This window comes from Lepisosteus platostomus, chromosome 3 (genome assembly GCF_059453375.1).
Source record: "Lepisosteus platostomus isolate fLepPlt1 chromosome 3, fLepPlt1.hap1, whole genome shotgun sequence".
Taxonomy (NCBI): domain Eukaryota; kingdom Metazoa; phylum Chordata; class Actinopteri; order Semionotiformes; family Lepisosteidae; genus Lepisosteus; species Lepisosteus platostomus.
The window spans coordinates 50,829,525-50,855,064 of record NC_142613.1 but is presented as its reverse complement, the minus strand read 5'-3'; the positions used below and the strand labels follow the sequence as shown (position 1 = coordinate 50,855,064).

Genomic DNA, 25,540 nt, shown 5'->3' with positions numbered 1-25,540 from the left:
GTCACTCTGGACACAGTCATCACAGTCGCTCTGCAATTACAGTCACTCTGGACAGAGTCATCACAGTCACACTGTAATTACAGTCACTCTGGACAGACTCATCACAGTCGCTCTACAATTACAGTCACTGGACAGAGTCATCACAGTCGCTCTGCAATTACAGTCACTCTGGACAGAGTCATCACAGTCGCTCTGCAATTACAGTCACTCTGGACAGAGTCATCACAGTCGCTCTGTAAATACAGTCACTCTGGACAGAGTCATCACAGTCGCTCTGTAATTACAGTCACTAGACAGAGTCATCACAGTCGCTCTGTAATTACAGTCACTCTGGACACAGTCATCACAGTCGCTCTGCAATTACAGTCACTCTGGACACAGTCATCACAGTCACACTGTAATTACAGTCACTCTGGACAGACTCATCACAGTCGCTCTGCAATTACAGTCACTGGACAGAGTCATCACAGTCGCTCTGTAATTACAGTCACTCTGGACACAGTCATCACAGTCGCTCTGCAATTACAGTCACTCTGGACAGAGTCATCACAGTCGCTCTGCAATTACAGTCACTCTGGACAGAGTCATTACAGTCGCTCTGTAATTACAGTCACTAGACAGAGTGATCACAGTCGCTCTGCAATAACAGTCACTAGACAGAGTCATCACAGTCACTTTGTAATTACAGTCACTCTGGACAGTCATCACAGTCGCTCTGCAATTACAGTCACTCTGGACACAGTCATCACAGTCGCTCTGTTATTACAGTCACTCTGGACAGAGTCATCACAGTCACTCTGTAAATACAGTCACTCTGGACAGAGTCATCACAGTCGCTCTGTAATTACAGTCACTCTGGACAGAGTCATCACAGTCGCTCTGTAATTACAGTCACTCTGGACAGAGTCATCACAGTCGCTCTGTAATTACAGTCACTCTGGACAGAGTCATCACAGTCGTTCTACAATTACAGTCACTCTGGACAGTCATCACAGTCGCTCTGTAATTACAGTCACAATGGAGAGAGTCACCACAGTGGCTCTATAACTAAATTCACTCTGTAGAGAGTCATCGATCTGGGCAGCATCATCACAGTTGTTCTATATTTACAGTCACACTGCAGAGAGTCATCACAGTTGTTCTATAATTACAGTCACACTGGAGTCATCACAGTTCCTCTATAATTACTGTCACTCTGTAATTACAGTCGCTCTGGGCAGTCTTCAGTCATTCTGGGTAGCACAGACTCAAGGACATGTTTCAGTTGTATGTAAGACATTGTTTCTCCTAACACCACTAACTAGAGATCTCTTCACAATGCTACAAGAGATCAGAGAGGGACAGAAACTGGCTGATAATGCATCTTTGAGCCTCAACCACATGGCTGAGACATTCCAGACAACCCCTTTTAATTGAAATGGATTCCCTGCGACTGAGATGACTAGACGGGGCTCCTGGCCTCAGTGGATCAGTGGAAGTCTTAACCTGTAAACTGCAGAGTGAGGGGGTCGCGCTGAGGTTAAGACTGACATTACCTAACCCCGATCCTAACCCCACTGTGGCTATTTTCCCCTGTGTGGCATCACTATTAGCCCTTCGTCTTTGGGGAAGGAGCCATAATCCTGAAACAAACAGTCCTGGAGTCGCTGCACTGGCTCCCCGTGGAGTTTCAAAGTCCACTTTAGGAAGGTTTGTGCCGCTCCGCTGTGCCTGGCCTCTGGTGTGGGAGGCTGCAGCTGGAGAGTGGTGTGATGTTGCAGCTTCCTGTACACTGTCCGAGCTCCGTCCATAGCTGTCACCAGCGTTACAGGAAAACCAGTAACAGACACAGTGATAGAGCGGTATGATGACGTTCCAGCACAGAGAGAGAAATCAGTGACATCACTCTCTGGGCTGCAGTCACACGGAGTCACGAGGATGCTGGGGTACAGTGGTTTTGGGGTACCTCACTGCTAGTGGGGTAGCTGGCTCCACTTTGGGCTTTTGCTTCTGGACAGGTTCCTCCTCCTGCTGCTTATTCTTCCAGCCCAGCCAGCCACTGAGAGAGGGAAGAGAGCCGTGAGAGTATTTCAGTTCTATTCATCGGGTTTTACTGGCATGACCGGTCCATTGCAGTGCTGCCAGAGTGTATTACAATTAGCACCACATTTACAATACCCCAACGCACACTGGGAGAGACAAGAGAGCAGTGAGAAAGACGCAGACGCAGACCGTCGGCCTTACCTGGCTGCGCTGAAGAAGGCGGATGTTAATTTACTGGCCACAGCCAGGGCGACGTGGGACAACAGGGGCTGGGAGCTGCCCTGGGGACAGAGACAGGGGTCAGGAAACATAGTTAAAACACAGCATTAGTAAAATCAAAGAGTAAAACTATATTCTCAGTGGCCTAGACACTAAAAGCTCTCCATGATCACAGATACAAGCTATGTCACTAGTCCACTGGGACCGGGACTGAGACTAGCAACACTCTTGTCAGAGCTGAGACTCCAGTACAGGGCCGTGTCTCCTGTGATGTGTTGAGAGATAAGGGGACTGGGGACACTCCTGTCCTCTAATCAGACCTGAGCCTACAATATGGGGCTGTGTCTCCTGTGATGAGATGAGATAAGGGGACTGGGGACACTCCTGTCCTCCTATCAGACCTGAGCCTGCAGTATGGGGCTGTGTCTCCTGTAATGAGATGAGATAAGGGGACTGGGGACACTCCTGTCCTCTAATCAGACCTGAGCCTACAGTATGGGGCTGTGTCTCCTGTGATGTGTTCAGAGATAAGGGGACTGGGGACACTCCTGTCCTCCTATCAGACCTGAGCCTGCAGTATGGGGCTGTGTCTCCTGTGATGAGATGAGATAAGGGGACTGGGGACACTCCTGTCCTCCTATCAGACCTGAGCCTGCAGTATGGGGCTGTGTCTCCTGTGATGAGATGAGATAAGGGGACTGGGGACACTCCTGTCTTCCTATCAGACCTGAGCCTGCAGTATGGGGCCGTGACGTGCTGAAATAAGGTGTACCCCCTGAAGCCACTCTCACTCCCTTGACAGAACAGAACCCCTGCAGTCGGCACCGCGAGCCGCAGTGTTTAGGTCATGCTGAAGCCCCTGGGCCTCAGTGCAGGGCCTCACACTACACAGCCTGGGCTCTGTGCACAATGCGAGACCCCTTCCTTGTCCATACCACTCTCTCATACTGAACAGGCAGAGTCAGGCAAAAAGACAGGCAGGGAGACTGGGAGCAGGCAGACAGTCCCCAGTCCGGGGGGAGTGGGCAGACAGACAGTCCCCAGTCCGGGGGGAGTGGGCAGACAGACAGTCCCCAGTCCGGGCGGAGTGGGCAGACAGACAGTCCCCAGTCCGGGCGGAGTGGGCAGACAGACAGTCCCCAGTCCGGGCGGAGTGGGCAGACAGTCCCCAGTCCGGGGGGAGCAGACAGACAGTCCCCAGTCCGGGGGGGAGTGGGCAGACAGACAGTCCCCAGTCCGGGGGGAGTGGGCAGACAGACAGTCCCCAGTCCGGGGGGAGTGGGCAGACAGACAGTCCCCAGTCCGGGGGGAGTGGGCAGACAGTCCACAGTCCGAGGGGAGTGGGCAGACAGACAGTCCCCAGTCCGGGGGGAGCAGACAGCCAGACAGACAGTCCCCAGTCCGGGGGGGAGCAGACAGACAGACAGTCCCCAGTCCGGGGGGGAGCAGGCAGACAGACAGTCCCCAGTCCGGGGGGAGTGGGCAGACAGACAGTCCCCAGTCCGGGAGGAGTATAGCAAGGTACCTCGATGGCGTAGTAGAAGCCGGTGAAGGGCCCTGAGCCCACAGCGATATACTGGCTCATGGCCGGAGGGCTGCCCTTCACGGTGGCGTGGAAGCCCCCCAGGATGGAGGCGTTCTTCATCTGGTCAAACGCACACAGGGTCATGATTCCTGCCGGGCAGAGGAGGGAGCAGCGTTAGGCGTCATTAACACTGCAGGGCCAGCAGCACCAGCTGAAGCTGAACAGCACCGCGCTCCTCTTTCGGCCCGGTCAACACTGTCCGCAGCCTCTTCCTCCGCCCCCTCTCTCCATCCCGTCTTCTATCCTCTCCCTCTCCCTCCCTTTCTGCATCCTCTCCCGAACACCTCCCCCTCTTCTCCCTTTCCTCTCCCTCCCTAACCCCTCCCTCCCCATCCCCCCTGCCATCCTCTCCCCTCCCTCTCACAGCCGACAGCCTCTCCTCCCCTGCTGGCCTCCTCTTACCCACGCTGCAGTGGTCCACGATGGAGTCCATGTCCAGCAGACCCCACTTCTTGTAGGCTAGAGGGGGCGGCTGCACACTCTCACTGCCTGCTGCCGCCGCTGGACAGACAGGAGGAGAAACAGGGAGTCAGGGATCACACACACACACACACACACACACACACACCTCTGTCCCTCTCTCTCTCTCACACACACACCTCTGTCCCTCTCTCTCTCACACACACACACACACCTCTGTCCCTCTCTCTCTCACACACACACACACCTCTGTCCCTCTCTCTCTCACACACACACACCTCTGTCCCTCTCTCTCTCTCTCACACACACACACACACCTCTGTCCCTCTCTCTCTCACACACACACACACACACACCTCTGTCCCTCTCTCTCTCACACACACACACACACCTCTGTCCCTCTCTCTCTCACACACACACACACACACACACACACACACCTCTGTCCCTCTCTCTCTCACACACACACACCTCTGTCCCTGTCTCTCACACACACACACCTCTGTCCCTCTCTCTCACACACACACACACACCTCTGTCCCTCTCTCTCACACACACACACACACACACACACACACACACACACACACACACACACACACACACACACACACACACACACACACCTCTGTCCCTCTCTCACCTCGGGCCACCTGGTTGCGACAGGCTCGCAGGGACTGGAAGAGGCTGAAGCCGTCGATGGTGACCAGCGCTGCAGGGTACAGGATGCTGAGCTCCTCGTGCTGAAGAGAGAGACGGACATTTCTGGACAATGATCACACACCTGTTGCTGTTCGATCACAGGGCCTCTGACACAGATTTGAATTACAGTGTAACAGCGCAGACTGCTGTGTTCAAGACTTACAGTACCTCGTCCAGAAAATAATCTGCTTACATTGGTCACTGTTCCTCCACTACAGAAGTGGTCAGATCTGTTGTCCCACTGGGCAGTGTTCTTGGCACAATTCTTTTCAGTGTCTGTATGGTACCTGTGTGTTGGACTCCTCACATGTATTACATCAGCTTTAATTCCTATACTGATTATCCCAAATTTTCTTTATATGAAACCTGACAATTAAACTGTGTCTGCCTTCCCACACTGCTCAGATTATGCTAAAACTGTTCCTCAGACCCTTTTACATCTGAACTGTGACAAGACTGAAGTCATGGTGATTGTCTCTCCTTATCAGCTCCACAAAAGTATCAACCTAAGTTTAACTGCTGATGGTCCTGGAGTCAGGGCTGGTTCTCCAGTCAGGAATCAGAGTCACTCTGACCTGAGTCTTCAGGAGGTCATGTTGACTGGCTCTCCTCAGTGTGACTGCTGATGGTCCTGGAGTCAGGGCCGGTTCTCTGGTCAGGAATCAGAGTGGCTCTGACCTGAGTCTTCAGGAGGTTGTGTTGACTGGCTCTCCTCAGTGTGACTGCTGATGGTCCTGGAGTCAGGGCTGGTTCTCTGGTCAGGAATCAGAGTGGCTCTGACCTGAGTCTTCAGGAGGTTGTGTTGACTGGCTCTCCTCAGTGTGACTGCTGATGGTCCTGGAGTCAGGGCTGGTTCTCTGGTCAGGAATCAGAGTGGCTCTGACCTGAGTCTTCAGGAGGTTGTGTTGACTGGCTCTCCTCAGTGTGACTGCTGATGGTCCTGGAGTCAGGGCTGGTTATCTGGTCAGGAATCAGAGTGGCTCTGACCTGAGTCTTCAGGAGGTTGTGTTGACTGGCTCTCCTCAGTGTGACTGCTGATGGAGTCAGGGCTGGTTCTCTGGTCAGGAATCAGAGTGGCTCTGATCTGAGTCTTCAGGAGGTCATGTTGACTGGCTCTCCACAGTGTGACTGCTGATGGTCCTGGAATCAGGGCTGGTTATCCAGTCAGGAATCAGTCACTCTGACCTGAGTCTTCAGGAGGTCATGTTGACTGGCTCTCCTCAGTGTGACTGCTGATGGAGTCAGGGCTGTTCCTCCAGTCAGGAATCAGAGTCACTCTGACCTGAGTCTTCAGGAGGTCATGTTGACTGGCTCTCCTCAGTGTGACTGCTGATGGAGTCAGGGCTGGTTCTCCAGTCAGGAATCAGAGTCACTCTGACATGAGTCTTCAGGAGGTCATGTTGACTGGCTCTCCTCAGTGTGACTGCTGATGGAGTCAGGGCTGGTTCTCCAGTCAGGAATCAGTCACTCTGACATGAGTCTTCAGGAGGTCATGTTGACTGGCTCTCCACAGTGTGACTGCTGATGGTCCTGGAATCAGGGCTGGTTATCCAGTCAGGAATCAGTCACTCTGACCTGAGTCTTCAGGAGGTCATGTTGACTGGCTCTCCTCAGTGTGACTGCTGATGGAGTCAGGGCTGGTTCTCCAGTCAGGAATCAGAGTGGCTCTGCCCTGAGTCTTCAGGAGGTCATGTTGACTGGCTCTCCACAGTGTGACTGCTGATGGTCCTGGAATCAGGGCTGGTTATCCAGTCAGGAATCAGTCACTCAGACCTGAGTCTTCAGGAGGTCATGTTGACTGGCTCTCCTCAGTGTGACTGCTGATGGAGTCAGGGCTGGTTCTCTGGTCAGGAATCAGGGGGTTTCCACTGCTCTTGGGGTCAGTGTTGTATTTGAAGCTCATGTCCAGTGTTGTGAAGGTGTCTTTTATTCATCTGCGTGACACTGCATGTATCTGTACACATCTTTCCCAGCTGGACACAGAAAAGCTGAAGTCTGTCTTTTCCAGACTAGACTGCTGTAAAGTAGTGTTTGCTGGAGTCTCTAGACACGCTTGCATGTGGTGTGAGGCCCTGAACACTGGGACACACCTGGAGACTCTGGTGCTTTTTCTCCTGCTGCTCCAGGGCTGTGCAATGATCTCCAAGCTCATATCAGGTCTGGCAAATCAATCAGCAGTTTCAAATCCTGTCTTAAATCTCACTTTTACACTTTGACTGCATTGATCACTGCACACCTGTTTCACAGTGCAGAACCTGGTGATGATGTACTATAAAAGGCAACATACTGAATAAGACAAATATTGCTGCATTAACAGTATTAGTTATGACTAACATTAAGGCATTAATTGCACTACAATAATAACTGCAGAAGACTTCAATGGTGGTTTCCATCACTGTGTGTCCTGATGGTGCCAGAGTGGAGAGATCTGCAGCTGTTGCCTTTGAGTTTAGTTTCCTCCCAGACTTGTCTCTCAGCCTGTAGAGGTCAGACACACTGCTGTCCTCCTGGCAGGGTGGCCACTGGACCAGGACACCTAGATGTCTTAGTAATGGACAGTACAGGGGAAAGTGGTGATTCAGCTCATTTTTGTGGAATCTTTTATATTCATCTCCAGCTTGTCAAATTCAACGACCACCAGCCTGCAGCCTTGAAGAGTCTCTGATTTTAATCAAGATGCTGCTGCTCCTACTGAATGTCCTCTGTGTGTCACCTCCTTTTATATCCCAGAAACACAGGAAACCTGTTATATAGTTCAAGAAGCATTTCCAGAGAGCAGAATGTAATCGACAAACTCTATTGAAAAAAAATACACAGGGGTGTGAATGCAGGGGACCCTCTTACTGCCTGCTGACGATCCAGGCCTTCACACTCACAGGGGACAGGTGTTGGCACGCTACCTGCTCTGTGACTCCGTGATGTCTTGGCTGCTCATAGGTGCGACACTTGAGCTGCAGGACGGGGTCCTCATTCAGGAGCTGAGCCAGGAGAAGGACCCCATTCTGTCAACAACAACAGCAACAGCGCTATCACAGACTGGATACCTCCTTCCTGACAACAACAACAGCTGCAGAAACACCATCACACACAGGACCCCCCACTCTGACAACAACAGCACCATCACACACAGGACCCCCCACTCTGACAACAACAGCACCATCACACACAGGACCCCCCACTCTGACAACAACAGCACCATCACACACAGGACCCCCCACTCTGACAACAACAGCACCATCACACACAGGACCCCCACTCTGACAACAACAGCACCATCACACACAGGACCCCCACTCTGACAACAACAGCACCATCACACACAGGACCCCCACTCTGACAACAACAGCACCATCACACACAGGACCCCCACTCTGACAACAACAGCACCATCACGCACAGGACCCCCCACTCTGACAACACCATCACACACAGGACCCCCCACTCTGACAACAACAGCACCATCACACACAGGACCCCCCACTCTGACAACAACAGCACCATCACACACAGGACCCCCCACTCTGACAACACCATCACACACAGGACCCCCCACTCTGACAACAACAGCACCATCACACACAGGACCCCCACTCTGACAACAACAGCACCATCACACACAGGACCCCCACTCTGACAACAACAGCACCATCACACACAGGACCCCCACTCTGACAACAACAGCACCATCACACACAGGACCCCCCACTCTGACAACAACAGCACCATCACACACAGGACCCCCACTCTGACAACAACAGCACCATCACACACAGGACCCCCCACTCTGACAACAACAGCACCATCACACACAGGACCCCCACTCTGACAACAACAGCACCATCACACACAGGACCCCCACTCTGACAACAACAGCACCATCACACACAGGACCCCCACTCTGACAACAACAGCACCATCACACACAGGACCCCCACTCTGACAACAACAGCACCATCACACACAGGACCCCCCACTCTGACAACAACAGCACCATCACACACAGGACCCCCACTCTGACAACAACAGCACCATCACACACAGGACCCCCACTCTGACAACAACAGCACCATCACACACAGGACCCCCACTCTGACAACAACAACACCATCACACACAGGACCCCCACTCTGACAACAACAGCACCATCACACACAGGACCCCCACTCTGACAACAACAGCACCATCACACACAGGACCCCCACTCTGACAACAACAGCACCATCACACACAGGACCCCCACTCTGACAACAACAGCACCATCACACACAGGACCCCCACTCTGACAACAACAACACCATCACACACAGGACCCCCACTCTGACAACAACAGCACCATCACACACAGGACCCCCACTCTGACAACAACAGCACCATCACACACAGGACCCCCACTCTGACAACAACAGCACCATCACACACAGGACCCCCACTCTGACAACAACAGCACCATCACACACAGGACCCCCCACTCTGACAACAACAGCACCATCACACACAGGACCCCCCACTCTGACAACAACAGCACCATCACACACAGGACCCCCCACTCTGACAACAACAACACCATCACACACAGGACCCCCCACTCTGACAACAACAACACCATCACACACAGGACCCCCACTCTGACAACAACAGCACCATCACACACAGGACCCCCCACTCTGACAACAACAACACCATCACACACAGGACCCCCACTCTGACAACAACAACACCATCACACACAGGACCCCCCACTCTGACAACAACAACACCATCACACACAGGACCCCCCACTCTGACAACAACAACACCATCACACACAGGACCCCCCACTCTGACAACAACAGCACCATCACACACAGGACCCCCACTCTGACAACAACAACACCATCACACACAGGACCCCCCACTCTGACAACAACAGCACCATCACACACAGGACCCCCACTCTGACAACAACAGCACCATCACACACAGGACCCCCACTCTGACAACAACAACACCATCACACACAGGACCCCCCACTCTGACAACAACAGCACCATCACACACAGGACCCCCCACTCTGACAACAACAACACCATCACACACAGGACCCCCCACTCTGACAACAACAGCACCATCACACACAGGACCCCCCACTCTGACAACAACAACACCATCACACACAGGACCCCCACTCTGACAACAACAGCACCATCACACACAGGACCCCCCACTCTGACAACAACAACACCATCACACACAGGACCCCCACTCTGACAACAACAGCACCATCACACACAGGACCCCCCACTCTGACAACAACAGCACCATCACACACAGGACCCCCACTCTGACAACACCATCACACACAGGACCCTCCACTCTGACAACAACAGCACCATCACACACAGGACCCCCACTCTGACAACAACAACACCATCACACACAGGACCCCCACTCTGACAACACCATCACACACAGGACCCCCCACTCTGACAACAACAACACCATCACACACAGGACCCCCACTCTGACAACAACAGCACCATCACACACAGGACCCCCCACTCTGACAACAACAACACCATCACACACAGGACCCCCACTCTGACAACAACAGCACCATCACACACAGGACCCCCACTCTGACAACAACAGCACCATCACACACAGGACCCCCACTCTGACAACAACATCACACACAGGACCCCCACTCTGACAACAACAGCACCATCACACACAGGACCCCCACTCTGACAACAACAACACCATCACACACAGGACCCCCACTCTGACAACACCATCACACACAGGACCCCCCACTCTGACAACAACAACACCATCACACACAGGACCCCCACTCTGACAACAACAGCACCATCACACACAGGACCCCCCACTCTGACAACAACAACACCATCACACACAGGACCCCCACTCTGACAACAACAGCACCATCACACACAGGACCCCCACTCTGACAACAACAGCACCATCACACACAGGACCCCCACTCTGACAACAACATCACACACAGGACCCCCACTCTGACAACAACAGCACCATCACACACAGGACCCCCACTCTGACAACAACAACACCATCACACACAGGACCCCCCACTCTGACAACAACAACACCATCACACACAGGACCCCCCACTCTGACAACAACAGCACCATCACACACAGGACCCCCACTCTGACAACAACAGCACCATCACACACAGGACCCCCACTCTGACAACAACAACACCATCACACACAGGACCCCCCACTCTGACAACAACAACACCATCACACACAGGACCCCCCACTCTGACAACAACAGCACCATCACACACAGGACCCCCCACTCTGACAACAACAACACCATCACACACAGGACCCCCACTCTGACAACAACAGCACCATCACGCACAGGACCCCCCACTCTGACAACACCATCACACACAGGACCCCCCGCTCTGACAACAACAGCACCATCACACACAGGACCCCCACTCTGACAACAACAGCACCATCACACACAGGACCCCCCACTCTGACAACAACAGCACCATCACACACAGGACCCCCCACTCTGACAACAACAGCACCATCACACACAGGACCCCCCACTCTGACAACAACAGCACCATCACACACAGGACCCCCACTCTGACAACAACAGCACCATCACACACAGGACCCCCACTCTGACAACAACAGCACCATCACACACAGGACCCCCACTCTGACAACAACAACACCATCACACACAGGACCCCCACTCTGACAACAACAGCACCATCACACACAGGACCCCCCACTCTGACAACAACAGCACCATCACACACAGGACCCCCCACTCTGACAACAACAGCACCATCACACACAGGACCCCCACTCTGACAACAACAGCACCATCACACACAGGACCCCCCACTCTGACAACAACAACACCATCACACACAGGACCCCCACTCTGACAACAACAGCACCATCACACACAGGACCCCCCACTCTGACAACAACAGCACCATCACACACAGGACCCCCCACTCTGACAACAACAGCACCATCACACACAGGACCCCCCACTCTGACAACAACAGCACCATCACACACAGGACCCCCACTCTGACAACAACAGCACCATCACACACAGGACCCCCCACTCTGACAACAACAACACCATCACACACAGGACCCCCCACTCTGACAACAACAGCACCATCACACACAGGACCCCCCACTCTGACAACAACAGCACCATCACACACAGGACCCCCACTCTGACAACAACAGCACCATCACACACAGGACCCCCACTCTGACAACAACAGCACCATCACACACAGGACCCCCCACTCTGACAACAACAGCACCATCACACACAGGACCCCCACTCTGACAACAACAGCACCATCACACACAGGACCCCCCACTCTGACAACAACAGCACCATCACACACAGGACCCCCCACTCTGACAACAACAGCACCATCACACACAGGACCCCCCACTCTGACAACAACAGCACCATCACACACAGGACCCCCCACTCCGATGATGACGACAACAACACAATCACACACAGGCAGCGAGTACCAGAATGAGGTACAAAGACAGAATGACACAGCGAGATGGACAGACCCCAAGGACACTGGTGACACAGAGACAGTGTGACAGAGCCGTACCTCAGTGTAGAAGCGCACATATCCTGAGGTGAACCCCACCACTATACAGGTCCAGTCTGGACGGCCTGTGGAGCTCCTGAACACAGAGAGAGAGAGATACAGGTGTGTCGTCAGCACCGCCACTGACACACAGAAAGAGAGAGAGAGACACGCCTGTAATCACTGCTGTGTCTAACGCAGGCATAAGAGACAGGTGACACAGAAAGACACCACTGGCATGAAGACCACCCCTCCCAAATTAAAGGAGGAAGATAAAAGTGGAAACGTAGTAAGAGAGCATAAAACAGGTGCCTTACCTCTTCTGACTGGCCAGAGGAATGCAGATCACACTGCTAACACATTCCCTGCAAACAGACAGGACACAGTTACAGCACATACAGTACAAGTCCACCCACCCACCAGATTCTCTCTCCCAGTGCCTCAGCTCTCACCACTAGCCCACACTGCCTCTCTCTCTCTCTCCCAGTCCCTCAGCTCTCACCACTAGCCCACACTGCCTCTCTCTCTCTCCCAGTCCCTCAGCTCTAACCACTAGCCCACACTGCCTCTCTCTCTCTCTCCCAGTCCCTCAGCTCTCACCACTAGCCCACACTGCCTCTCTCTCTCTCCCAGTCCCTCAGCTCTAACCACTAGCCCACACTGCCTCTCTCTCTCTCTCTCCCAGTCCCTCAGCTCTCACCACTAGCCCACACTGCCTCTCTCAATTCAATTCAATTCAATTCAAGGTGCTTTATTAGCATGACCGATGGGTACAATCAGTGTTGCCAAAGCAAATAAAAATAATAAAATTAACATAGAACAAAACAAAAAATAGAAGTAACTCTCTCTCTCTCCCAGTCCCTCAGCTCTCACCACTAGCCCACACTGCCTCTCTCTCTCTCTCCCAGTGCCTCAGCTCTAACCACTAGCCCACACTGCCTCTCTCTCTCTCCCAGTGGCTCAGCTCTAACCACTAGCCCACACTGCCTCTCTCTCTCTGCCAGTGCCTCAGCTCTCACCACTAGCCCACACTGCCTCCCTCTCTCTCTCCCAGTGCCTCAGCTCTAACCACTAGCCCACACTGCCTCTCTCTCTCTCCCAGTCTCTCAGCTCTAACCACTAGCCCACACTGCCTCCCTCTCTCTCCCAGTGCCTCAGCTCTAACCACTAGCCCACACTGCCTCTCTCTCTCTCCCAGTGCCTCAGCTCTCACCACTAGCCCACACTGCTTCTCTCTCAATTCAAGATGCTTTATTGGCATGACCAATGAGCAGATTCAGTGTTGCCAAAGCAAAACAAATACAATTAACATAAAACAAAAATCTACAGACATTAACAATAAAGACACAATCATAAGATACTTAGAAACATATGGAACACTATTGAGAGACAAGGTCACTGCTCCTCAGGCTGTGACAGGAGATCACATACTGGACTGCCAGTTCAACTGAGTTCCCTCCTCCCTCTCCCAGTAGGATTGGGACCCGTTCTGATTCTGGCAGGTGAGGGAACTCTGGGATTAGGTTTCTGAATTTGGGGAAGAATGTTTCTCTAATCCCAGAGTATCTGTCACAGTGCAGTAGGAAGTGCACCTCTGTCTCTATTTCTCCCCGCTGGCAGTGGGAGCACAGCCTGTCCTCTCTGGGCAGCCAGGTCTGCCTGTGTCGCCCAGTTTCTATGGCCAGGCTGTGGTCACTGAGCCTGTACTTCGTCAGGGTCTGTTTCTGTTTCTGTTTGCTATCATTTATCTTGGTTAAATATTCGGTGTGTATTGTCTATCTAGGGTTCTGTAGCATTCAAGTTTGTGTTGTGTGTGTGTGTGTGTCCCAGTGTGTGAGATATTGCTGTTTGATCTGTGCTGTGATGTGGTTGGGTCTGGGTTGTGGTGCTCTAGCAGTGCTGTCCTGAGGCTGGTTAGTGTTGGTGTGGCTCAGGTCAGTGAGCCTCAGGACCAGCTGGCTCAGGGGGCTCTGTTTTGGGCTCAGCTCTTGGCTCAGCAGGGCTTTGTGGTGGTAGGAATTTTGGTCAATGTTTTTTAGGTGTAGCCAATACTCTAATACTCTTTTCTGTATGTTTATCAATAGTGGGTACTGGCCTAATTCGGCCCTGCACCCGTTGTTAGGAGTTTTTCTCCGCACACGGAGGATGTTTCTACATTTCTAGTTTCTATGGGGTGATTGTCCAATTTAGTGAAATTTAGTGTGAGGGGACCCCACACTTCACTGCCGTATAGGGCAATGGGTTGGATTACACTTATTGTGTAGAAAGCCACGAGTGTCTTCTCCCTCAGTGCCTTCACTGCCAGGTCAAATATTCCCTGATGAGCCGATAGTCAGACCAAGGCATGTGTAGCTGGTTGTGTGCTCCAATGTGTTGTTGTTGTGTGTGAAGTGGTACTTGTTTCTCTGAGGTCTGGATTTCTTCTGGAAAAGTATAAGTATAAGTATGGAAAACCATGACTCTGGTCTTGTCTAGATTGACTGTCAGTGCCCAGGTCTGACAGTACTGCTCCAGCAGTGCCAGGCTCTGCTGCAGCCCCTGTTCTGGGTCCAGATGGGCTGGCAGTGCCCAGGTCTGACAGTCCTGCTCCAGCAGTGCCAGGTTCTGCTGCAGCCCCTGTCTTGTGGGCGACAGCAGGACCAGGTCATCAGCACAGAGCAGAAACTCTCTCTCCCATTCCCCCTGCTCTCTAACACTGGGTCTCTGTGGCACAAGGGGGGACTCACCCCTCCTCTGCACTCAGAGCACCACTCCAGCTGACCGTCAGGGTCATCTCCTCTTGTCCCCCCTCGTCTGTTCGCCACTTCGCTGCAGAAAGAGAGACAAACAGTGAGACCGACATAGAACCCGGTCAACAGTCATACAGAGAGAGAAACACCTCAGAGAGCATGAACTCACCAGAGAGAAACACAGCCCTGTGCTCACGGGCCACCACCAACAGGTCAGAGCAGGGAGACAGGGACACTGCACACTCCTGCAGCCAGGGGGCGCCCTGGGAAACACTGTCCTCCTCCACCTGAGAGACAGACAGAGAGCAGACCAGTCATACAGGACCGAGACATGCAGGCAGACACAAACCACTACCGCAGGACAGACAGAGAGACAGTGACACCGGTCACACAGGACAAACACACACCACTACCGTAGGACAGACAGAGAGACAGCGACACCGGTCACACAGGACAAACACACACTACTACCGCAGGACAGACAGAGAGACAGCGACACTGGACACACAGGACAAACACACACCACTACCGCAGGACAGAGAAAGAGACAGACACTGGTCACACAGGACAAACACACACCACTGCTGCAGGACAGCCAGAGAGACAGTGACACCGGTCACACAGGACAAACACACACCACTACCGCAGGACAGAGAAAGAGACAGACACTGGTCACACAGGACAAACACACACCACTGCTGCAGGACAGCCAGAGAGACAGTGACACCGGTCACACAGGACAAACACACACCACTACCGCAGGACAGAGAAAGAGACAGACACTGGTCACACAGGACAAACACACACCACTGCTGCAGGACAGCCAGAGAGACAGTGACACCAGACACACAGGACAAACACACACCTTTAATGCAGGACAGACAGAGAGACAGTTTTACCAATTACACACAACAGAGACAGAGCGGTCACACAGGATGGACCGAGAGGTAAGGACAGGCTCTTTCCATCTGAAACCGTGTAGAAAATGGTTTTTCGACACCCGCCATCCCAGAATGCTCTGAAATGATCTATATAGTTAGAGAGAGAGATAAGACAAGCATCCCTATAATGTTATTTGTAAAAATTAAGTGAATTGATAGCACCAAGAAGGACACTACGATAGGGCTGTAATCACAAAATATTTTGTAATAATAGTTTCCAACATCTTATCTTTCCCTGAAAATGATTAGGACATGAGGAATGCAAAAATAAATGGTTCATGAGTACTCTTCTTACTCCGATAGAAGATGTCCTGAAGAGAAAAAAAGTCACAAGAAGAGCAGTCATGGACAAAAGTTTTGATTTTCCTTACATTTCCTTCGAAACCTAGAATCTGTTGAATGTAAAGCTTTAAAAATATTGAGGCCATTTTTTTACTTTCACTTTTTCACACCTGGGAATAGTGACACCTGGAGGTCAGAATGTGTTAATATTAAGTGACATTACACAAAAAAATATCTGTCATGTTTCATTAACTTGTGCTGGAGAAAAAAGCCATCACCTTTTAAATAATAATAATTGCTTACACTTATATAGCGCTTTTCTGGACACTCCACTCAAAGCACTTTACAGATAATGGGGACTCCCCCCCACCACCACCAATGTGCAGCCCCACCTGGATGATGTGACGGCAGCCATAGTGCACCAGTACACTCCCCACACACCAGCTCTCAGTGGGGAGGAGAGCAGAGTGATGAAGCCAGTTCATAGAGGGGGATTATTAGGAGGCCATGATTGGTAAGGGCCAATGGGAAATTTGGCCAGGCCTCCGAGGTAACACTCCTATGGGAAATACACCTTTTCGAGAAACGTCCTGGGATTTTTAATGACCATGGAGACTCGGGATCTCAGTTTTATATCTCATCCAAAGGACGGCTCTTTTTACAGCATAGTGTCCCCGTCACTATACTGGGGCATTAGGTTCCACCCAGACTGCAGGGTGAGCGCCCCCTGCTGGCCCCACTAACACCTCTTCCAGCAGCAACCTTAGTTTTTCCCAGGAGGTCTCCCATCCAGGTACTGACCAGGCTCATACTGTACCTGCTGAGCTTCAGTGGGCTGCCAGCTGTGGGCTGCAGGGTGATATGACTGCTGGCCATTTTCTCTGGGAATACTTCAGAAAGATTGGAGAAATAATATTCCAAGCCCCAGCGTCGCCCTACTTGTCCATCATAGAGAGCTAATGTTACACACTGTGATATGGGTGGGCTCAGGGTAGGGTGTGGGGGACATTTACCCATTTATTTGTATGACTTATGTTCTAATCATTTTCGGGGAGGGGTTTGGTACAAAATGGACGTTGGAAAATAACATTACAGGGAGGGTGTCATGGTGTGTGATTTGACATGGAATGACCTAACAGGCAGAGACAAACAAAGCGACAGAGACAAGCAGGGGGACAGTGTGTCCAGTTCCACTCACAGGGCCCCTGTCCTTATCATCATGGTCGTCCCAGGAGCCCCAGTCCACATCGTCCCAGTTCAGCTCCTTATCTGGAGAGAGACAGGAAAGGATACACTCCTAACACCACAGCATGGACACAAACCTGGCTGTCCAGAGAGGGCAGGCTCAATGACCACAGCCTGACCATGGACACTGGACACAGGCAGACCTGGCTGTCCAGAGAGGACAGGCTCAATGACCACAGCCTGACCATGGACACTGGACACAGGCAGACCTGGCTGTCCAGAGAGGACAGGCTCAATGACCACAGCCTGACCATGGACACTGGACACAGGCAGACCTGGCTGTCCAGAGAGGACAGGCTCAGTGACCACAGCCTGGACACCAACAATGGACAAAGACAGACCTGGCTGTCCAGAGAGGACAGGCTGTGCTCCCACTGCCAGCAGGGAGAAACAGAGACAGAGATGCACTTCCTGCAGTAGTGTGAGAAATACTCTGGGATTAGAGAAACATTCTTCCCTAAAATAGTGAATCTAACCCTGTGTTATGATCTAAAAGGAAAGAGATTGTTAAGTTTTGGTAGCAGTTAACCCAGCAGTAACCCAGTCCAGTGAAAGCCCAGTGTGGGGCATCAGAGAGCCCACATTCGCAGAGTGTGTGACCTCTCTCTCTCTCCTCCCCACTAGAATTCAATCTCACATTCAAGAGCTTTACTGGCATGACTGATGAGTTATAGTGTTGCCAAAGAAGACACAATTCACGCATCTACAGATGTTTACAATAAAAACAAAACAAATTATCGGACAGTTACTGTACATACATCACAGAAAATACAACGCATTCATGAGAGACAGGCTCACTGTCTGTTCCTCAAGCTGGGACGGTGGTTCAGAGTAATTCACACATTGCAGTAGTCAATTCAATTCAATTCAATTCAAGGTGCTTTATTAGCATGACCGATGGGTACAATCAGTGTTGCCAAAGCAAATAAAAATAATAAAATTAACATGGAACAAAACAAAAAATAAAAGTAAAATAAAATCTACAGACATATTACAGACATTTACAACAAAGACATATTATAAAATATTGACATATACTGTAGGCGGCTGGAGCATTATTGGGACACAGACTCACTGTTCCTCAGGCTGTGACAGGAGATCACATACTGGGCTGCCAGATCAACCGAGTTCCCTCCTCCCTCTCCCAGTAGGATTGGGACCTGTTGTGACTCTGGCAGGTGTGGGAACTCTGGGATTAGGTTTCTGAATTTAGGGAAGAATGTTTCTCTAATCCCAGAGTATCTGTCACAGTGCAGAAGGAAGTGCACCTCTGTCTCTATTTCTCCCCGCTGGCAGTGGGAGCACAGCCTGTCCTCTCTGGGCAGCCAGGTCTGCCTGTGTCCCCAGTTTCTATGGCCAGGCTGTGGTCACTGAGCCTGTCCTTCGTCAGCATCAGTTTCTCTTTGCTGTTTCTTATCTTGGTCAAATATTCAGCTAGTGTGTATTGTCTGTTGAGGGTTCTGTAGCATTCCAGTTTATGTTGTGTTTGTGTGTGTGTGTCCCAGTGTGTGAGATATTGCTGTTTGATCTGTGCTGTGATGTGGCTGAGTCTGGGTTGTGGTGCTCTAGCAGTGCTGTCCTGATGCTGGTTAGTGTTGGTGTGGCTCAGGTTAGTGAGCCTCAGGACCAGCTGGCTCAGGGGGCTCTGTTTTGGGCTCAGCTCTTGGCTCAGCAGGGCTTTGTGGTGGTAGGAATTTTGGTCGCTGTTTTTTAGGTGTAGCCAATACTTTAATATTCTTTTCTGTATGTTTATCAATAATGGGTACTGGCCTAATTTGGCCCTGCACCCGTTGTTAGGAGTTTTTCTCTGCACACGGAGGATGTTTCTACAGATCTCCATGTGCAGAGTTTCTGTGGGGTGTTTGTCCCATTGGGTGTACTCCTGGTCTGTGAGGGGACCCCACACTTCACTGCCATATAGGGCAATGGGTTGGATTACACTTTCAAATATTTGGAGCCAGATTCTTGTTGGTGGGTTGATGTTGAAGAGCCTCCTTCTTATTGCGCAGAAAGCCCTGAGTGCCTTCTCCCCCAGTGCCTTCACTGCCAGGTCAAAACTCCCGGAAGAGCTGATGGTGAGACCGAGATATGTGTAGCTGGATGTGTGCTCCAATGTGTTGTTGTTCAGTGTGAATTTGTACCTGTTTCCCTGAGGTCTGGCTTTCTGTCTCTGTTTCTCCCTGCTTGTGTGTGTGTGTCCCAGTGGATGAAGCAGTGCTGCTCAGCTTGTGTCTGTCTCTGCCTCCCTCTCTCTCTGCGATGACTCATATACTGCACAGCCCCCAGCGCATGTCGGTGCTGCAGGCGCACACACAGGGACGGACAGAAAGACAGACGGACACAAAGAGACACGGCTATGATCTCCGTCACCCCTACTTTGCAAGAGCTGTTCCCCCCCAGCCGTTCCTCGTCCCCCTTAGCGCCAGGAAACCGATCACAAAACGGCAAGACACCCCAGAAATATAGACCCGCAAACCGGGCGCAGCACCGCGGGTGAGCGGGGATCCCGCGGCGGTGTGACGTCAGAGGCGCAGGCTAGGGAGAGCCCAGTCGGTTCCGAGCTGCCTCTTCCTTACCTGTCTGGTTCTTGTTGGTGTCGGCGGCTCGCAGGCTTGGGAACAGGAACTCGCGGACCGTCCGCAGGTCCTGGACCCGGCAGAACTCGAGCAGACAGCAGGACATACCGAGCCGAACCGAACCGGGTCGGGAGAGCAAGAGCCTGGACTGCCGATGTTACAGACAGGTGTCCGAGCCCGTGTGCCTCAGTGATACCGCCGGGACTCCGCACGATCACAATCCGCCCCTCGGTGTCTACAGCTGAACCCCAGTACGAGGATGTTGACACGGCGCCGCTCTTCAAGACAACCCGGAGCTCCTGACAGCCTGCAGCAGCGGCTGCTCTCCCTCACGCCGCCCCCTAGCGGCCGGCTGACCGCCAGCCTGCGAGGTTCGACCTGCCGTGTGGAGATCAGTGCGTGTTCACGGGTGGGCACGGAGAACAAACTCCAAAACAGAGCATCCTCCCAGGAGAGAACCCAAGTTCTAAATATCGTAACACCTGCAGGTCTGCCAACAACGATCCCCTGCGGTCGATCAGATCATACACCCACCTGTACTGAACTGGTCTATGTTCATAAAGAGATCTGTGCAGCAGCGCAATACTGATGGGTTATTAGACAATCTAGACAACAAGTGAACACTTCCAGCCAGGATCTCATCCAGACAGTTCTTGAGAGAAACCTCGGTATGACTGAGGCCTCATTTAGAATAGAAAACATATAGCTGCTCATTCCTGGGCTTAAGGTAGTGTCCTACACTGACAGACTGAAGGAACTCAGTCTCTTTAGTCTTGAACAGAGATCTGATACAAGTACAGGACTCAAAATCCATAAACTAATTGTATTTTTGTGACAAAATGTGACCATAGTCTGAACCATGAGCTACGGCAGCTTGCTCAGTTTTTGTTTTATAAATGTATTAAAAGCTAAGTTTATTGTGGTGAACAGTTCGCATACAGTAGTTAGAAGCGGTGCTAGGCAGCTTGTGCCGGCAGAGGGCGCTGTCTACCGCGCGGCTGTAATGTCCGGAAGACGTCTGCGATCAGGGGAGACTTCCTTCTTCTCTCTGCCTTGTATCCGCCCCGCAGAGTCTGCCACGCAGGCTTGTTTTGACTGTGTTTCCGCCCCGCACTTGTGTTGTGAGAGTGCCGCCGCCGATGATGGAGCAGCGGCTGGAGGAGTTCAGAGCCCTAAAGAGAAGGCAGCAGCCGGCGGGCCAGCCCGAGATGCGGACCCCGGCGGTGGAGTCGCAGAGCCCCGTCACGGAGTGCTGCACTGCCGGAGCGTCTGAGAGAGGCAGCCCAGCCTGTGATCCGCCACAACCTGCGGAGCAGAGAGTGAGTCCCCCAGAGAGCAGTAATACCAGCCGGGCTGCTCCCGCTGTAAGTTCGTCGGCCGAGTTCAGCCCTCACAGCGCGCCGGGTCCGTCTCAGACTGAGTGCAGTCCGGTCCGGTTTCGGGAACCCGGCTCCGCTGTTTTCCTTTGGACTTAATAATTCTGTTTCTATTTCTAGGGTCTGTGATTGTGTAGTTGGATGGTTGTGTGTGTTGATGAAGCTGTGTACATGGAACAGAGCCCTTCCACCTGAACTCCCTAGTGCTGGACCTGTCCTCAGTAGCCTGACCTCTCTCCCCCCTCTGCAGGCGGAGAGCCCAGGCTGGTTGGGGGCCACTGTCCTGTAGCTGCTGTACCTGTCCTCAGTAGCCTGACCTCTCAATTCAATTCAATTCAATTCAAGGTGCTTTATTAGCATGACCAATGGGTACAATCAGTGTTGCCAAAGCAAATAAAAATAATAAAATTAACATAGAACAAAACAAAAAATAGAAGTAAAATAAAATCTACAGACATGTTACAGACATTTACAACAAAGACATATTATATAATATCGACATATACTGTAGGCGGCTGGAGCATTATTGGGAGACGGACTCACTGTTCCTCAGGCTGTGACAGGAGATCACATACTGGGCTGCCAGATCAACTGAGTTCCCTCCTCCCTCTCCCAGTAGGATTGGGACCTGTTGTGGTTTTGGCAGGTGTGGGAACTCTGGGATTAGATTTCTGAATTTCGGGAAGAATGTTTCTCTAATCCCAGAGTATCTGTCACAGTGCAGTAGGAAGTGCACCTCTGTCTCTATTTCTCCCTGCTGGCAGTGGGAGCACAGCCTGTCCTCTCTGGGCAGCCAGGTCTGCCTGTGTCGCCCAGTTTCTATGGCCAGGTTGTGGTCACTGAGCCTGTACTTCGTCAGGGTCTGTTTCTGTTTGTTATTTTTTATTTTGGTCAAATATTCAGCTAGTGTGTATTGTCTGTTTAAGGTTCTGTAGCATTCCAGTTTATGTTGTGTTTGTGTGTGTGTGTCCCAGTGTGTGAGATATTGCTGTTTGATCTGTGCTGTGATGTGGTTGAGTCTGGGTTGTGGTGCTCTAGCAGTGCTGTCCTGAGGCTGGTTAGTGTCGGTTTATAAACTACTGAGATTGTTTTATAAACTACTCCAAAGTGGCATAGGGGGCAAAGTGTACGACATAATTAAATCAATGTATTCAGAGAGCAAATGTGCAGTGAAAATTGGAAACAAAAGGACTAAATTCTTCACCCAAGGCCGCGGGGTGAGACAGGGCTGCAGCCTGAGCCCAACACTGTTCAATATCTATATCAATGAATTAGCAGGAATGTTGGAGCAGTCTGCAGCTCCTGGTCTTACACTACACGACACAGAAATCAAGTTCCTGCTCTACGCAGATGACCTGGTCCTGCTGTCGCCCACAGAACAGGGGCTGCAGCAGAACCTGGCACTGCTGGAGCAGTACTGTCAGACCTGGGCACTGCCAGCCCATCTGGACCCAGAACAGGGGCTGCAGCAGAGCCAGGCACTGCTGGAGCAGGACTGTCAGACCTGGGCACTGCCAGCCCATCTGGACCCAGAACAGGGGCTGCAGCAGAACCTGGCACTGCTGGAGCAGTACTGTCAGACCTGGGCACTGCCAGCCCATCTGGACCCAGAACAGGGGCTGCAGCAGAGCCTGGCACTGCTGGAGCAGGACTGTCAGACCTGGGCACTGCCAGCCCATCTGGACCCAGAACAGGGGCTGCAGCAGAACCTGGCACTGCTGGAGCAGTACTGTCAGACCTGGGCACTGACAGTCAATCTGGACAAGACCAGAGTTATGGTTTTCCAGAAGAAAGCCAGACCTCAGGGAAACAGGTACAAATTCACACTGAACAACAACACATTGGAGCACACATCCAGAGACCTCTCTCTCTCTCTCCTCTCTGCAGGCGGAGAGCCCAGGCTGGTTGGGGGCCACTGTCCTGTAGCTGCTGTACCTGTCCTCAGTAGCCTGACCTCTCTCTCTCCCCCCTCTGCAGGCGGAGAGCCCAAGCTGGCTGCGGGCCGCTGTCCTACTGCTGAAGCTGGCTCTGTGGCTGGCCCTGCTGGGGCTGTTCTCGGAGCTGCAGTTCGGCCTGCCCTTCTTCCTGCTGTCTCTCTTCTACTGGCTGTACGAGGGGCTGCGCAGCCCCAGGCAGCGCCAGCCTGGCGAGCTGAGCGCCTACTCCGTCTTCAACCCGCAGTGCCAGCCCCTGCTGGGCACCCTCACTGCCCAGCAGCTGGAGGGCGAGATGGGCTACAGGCCGCTGGGCGACAGGTAGCTGGGTGAGGAGGACACTGGGCTGCACGGGGCAGTCAGAACCCGCCGCACGGGTCCGACAGCGCCGCAGGACCGGGCCTGCTCCCTCTGACTCTTCACACTGCAGAGCCCTGTGCAGGACAGTCAGAACCGCACGGGTCCGACAGCGCCGCAGGACCGGGCCTGCTCCCTCTGACTCTTCACACTGCAGAGCCCTGTGCAGGACAGTCAGAACCGTCGCACGGGTCCGACAGCACCACAGGACCGGGCCTGCTCCCTCTGACTCTTCACACTATAGAGCCCTGTGCAGGACAGTCAGAACCCCACGGGTCCGACAGCGCCGCAGGACCGGGCCTGCTCCCTCTGACTCTTCACACTGCAGAGCCCTGTGCAGGACAGTCAGAACCGCTGCACGGGTCGGACAGCGCCGTAGGACCGGGCCTGCTCCCTCTGACTCTTCACACTGCAGAGCTCTGTGCAGGACAGTCAGAACCGCACGGGTCCGACAGCGCCGCAGGACCGGGCCTGCTCCCTCTGACTCTTCACACTGCAGAGCCCTGTGCAGGACAGTCAGAACCGCACGGGTCCGACAGCGCCGCAGGACCGGGCCTGCTCCCTCTGACTCTTCACACTGCAGAGCCCTGTGCAGGACAGTCAGAACCGCACGGGTCCGACAGCACCACAGGACCGGGCCTGCTCCCTCTGACTCTTCACACTGCAGAGCCCTGTGCAGGACAGTCAGAACCGCACGGGTCCGACAGCGCCGCAGGACCGGGCCTGCTCCCTCTGACTCTTCACACTGCAGAGCCCTGTGCAGGACAGTCAGAACCGCACGGGTCCGACAGCGCCGCAGGACCGGGCCTGCTCCCTCTGACTCTTCACACTGCAGAGCCCTGTGCAGGACAGTCAGAACCGCACGGGTCCGACAGCGCCGCAGGACCGGGCCTGCTCCCTCTGACTCTTCACACTGCAGAGCCCTGTGCAGGACAGTCAGAACCGTCGCACGGGTCCGACAGCAACACAGGGCCGGGCCTGCTCCCTCTGACTCTTCACACTGCAGAGCTCTGTGCAGGACAGTCAGAACCGCACGGATCCGACAGCGCCCTGGGACCGGGCCTGCTTACTGCATGGCACACCGTGCTATCCAGGCCCATGTCAAGTTTAGGATGAGTGATTTTTTGCTCCCATCTCAAATTTCTGTTTTCGGAATCTCTCTGGTGCCTGGATGGCGCAGTTCACCGTGCGGTAATTGTATCCATAAACTGAGTTCGTTGGATCAGAAGTTGTGACCAAAGATGATTAAATCCAATTCACTTGCAAGAGCTGTGATCAATGGTCTTGATTGTTTCCCACTCATACTTTTTAGTTCTGGAACATGTCAAGATCCGAAGCTCAGAGACATTCCGATATAGATCGGGGAAATGCTCAGTTTTGACCTGACACCGAACGTACTGAAGGAGAAGGCGAGCAGGATATACAGTATCAACCCCCATTTACAGTATACCATATATTGTTCTGAATAACTGAGAATGGCATTGTGATTAATGAGTGATGGAAAAAAATACCACCAAAAGTC

At 52.6% G+C, this 25,540-nt stretch overlaps 2 protein-coding genes across 3 annotated transcripts in view; one reads left to right on the top strand and one right to left on the bottom strand.

The window, feature by feature from the left end:
• rab3gap2 (RAB3 GTPase activating protein subunit 2 (non-catalytic)) overlaps window positions 1–20,662 on the bottom strand; it is a 43,280-nt gene extending 22,618 nt beyond the window's left edge. For both annotated transcript variants that reach the window (XM_088625956.1, XM_088625957.1), the window contains exons 1-12: window positions 20,352–20,662; window positions 17,729–17,799; window positions 15,477–15,594; window positions 15,305–15,386; window positions 12,896–12,943; window positions 12,600–12,675; window positions 7,849–7,950; window positions 4,890–4,989; window positions 4,229–4,327; window positions 3,767–3,915; window positions 2,224–2,303; window positions 1,946–2,038 (exon numbers count right to left, since the gene is read on the bottom strand). In XM_088625956.1, the coding sequence (XP_088482082.1) occupies window positions 1,946–2,038; window positions 2,224–2,303; window positions 3,767–3,915; window positions 4,229–4,327; window positions 4,890–4,989; window positions 7,849–7,950; window positions 12,600–12,675; window positions 12,896–12,943; window positions 15,305–15,386; window positions 15,477–15,594; window positions 17,729–17,799; window positions 20,352–20,457 (1,124 nt within the window). In that variant the 5' untranslated portion in view covers window positions 20,458–20,662. The remainder of the gene's footprint in view (window positions 1–1,945; window positions 2,039–2,223; window positions 2,304–3,766; window positions 3,916–4,228; window positions 4,328–4,889; window positions 4,990–7,848; window positions 7,951–12,599; window positions 12,676–12,895; window positions 12,944–15,304; window positions 15,387–15,476; window positions 15,595–17,728; window positions 17,800–20,351) is intronic.
• A 749-nt stretch (window positions 20,663–21,411) lies between these two features.
• Window positions 21,412–25,284, top strand: saysd1 (SAYSVFN motif domain containing 1). The gene is made up of 2 exons (XM_088625970.1): window positions 21,412–21,715; window positions 23,705–25,284. The coding sequence occupies exons 1-2, from the start codon at window positions 21,491–21,493 to the stop codon at window positions 23,984–23,986; spliced, it is 507 nt and encodes a 168-aa protein (XP_088482096.1). The 5' UTR covers window positions 21,412–21,490; the 3' UTR covers window positions 23,987–25,284.
• The last annotated feature ends 256 nt before the right edge of the window (window positions 25,285–25,540 follow it).

Excerpts from the sequence above, each read along its gene's own strand:
- saysd1 (XM_088625970.1), top strand. The coding sequence starts at position 21,491 with ATGATGGAGCAGCGGCTGGAGGAGTTCAGAGCCCTAAAGAGAAGGCAG. Across the intron at positions 21,716-23,704 it reads CCAGCCGGGCTGCTCCCGCT|GCGGAGAGCCCAAGCTGGCT; the intron begins GTAAGTTCGTCG and ends CCCCCTCTGCAG.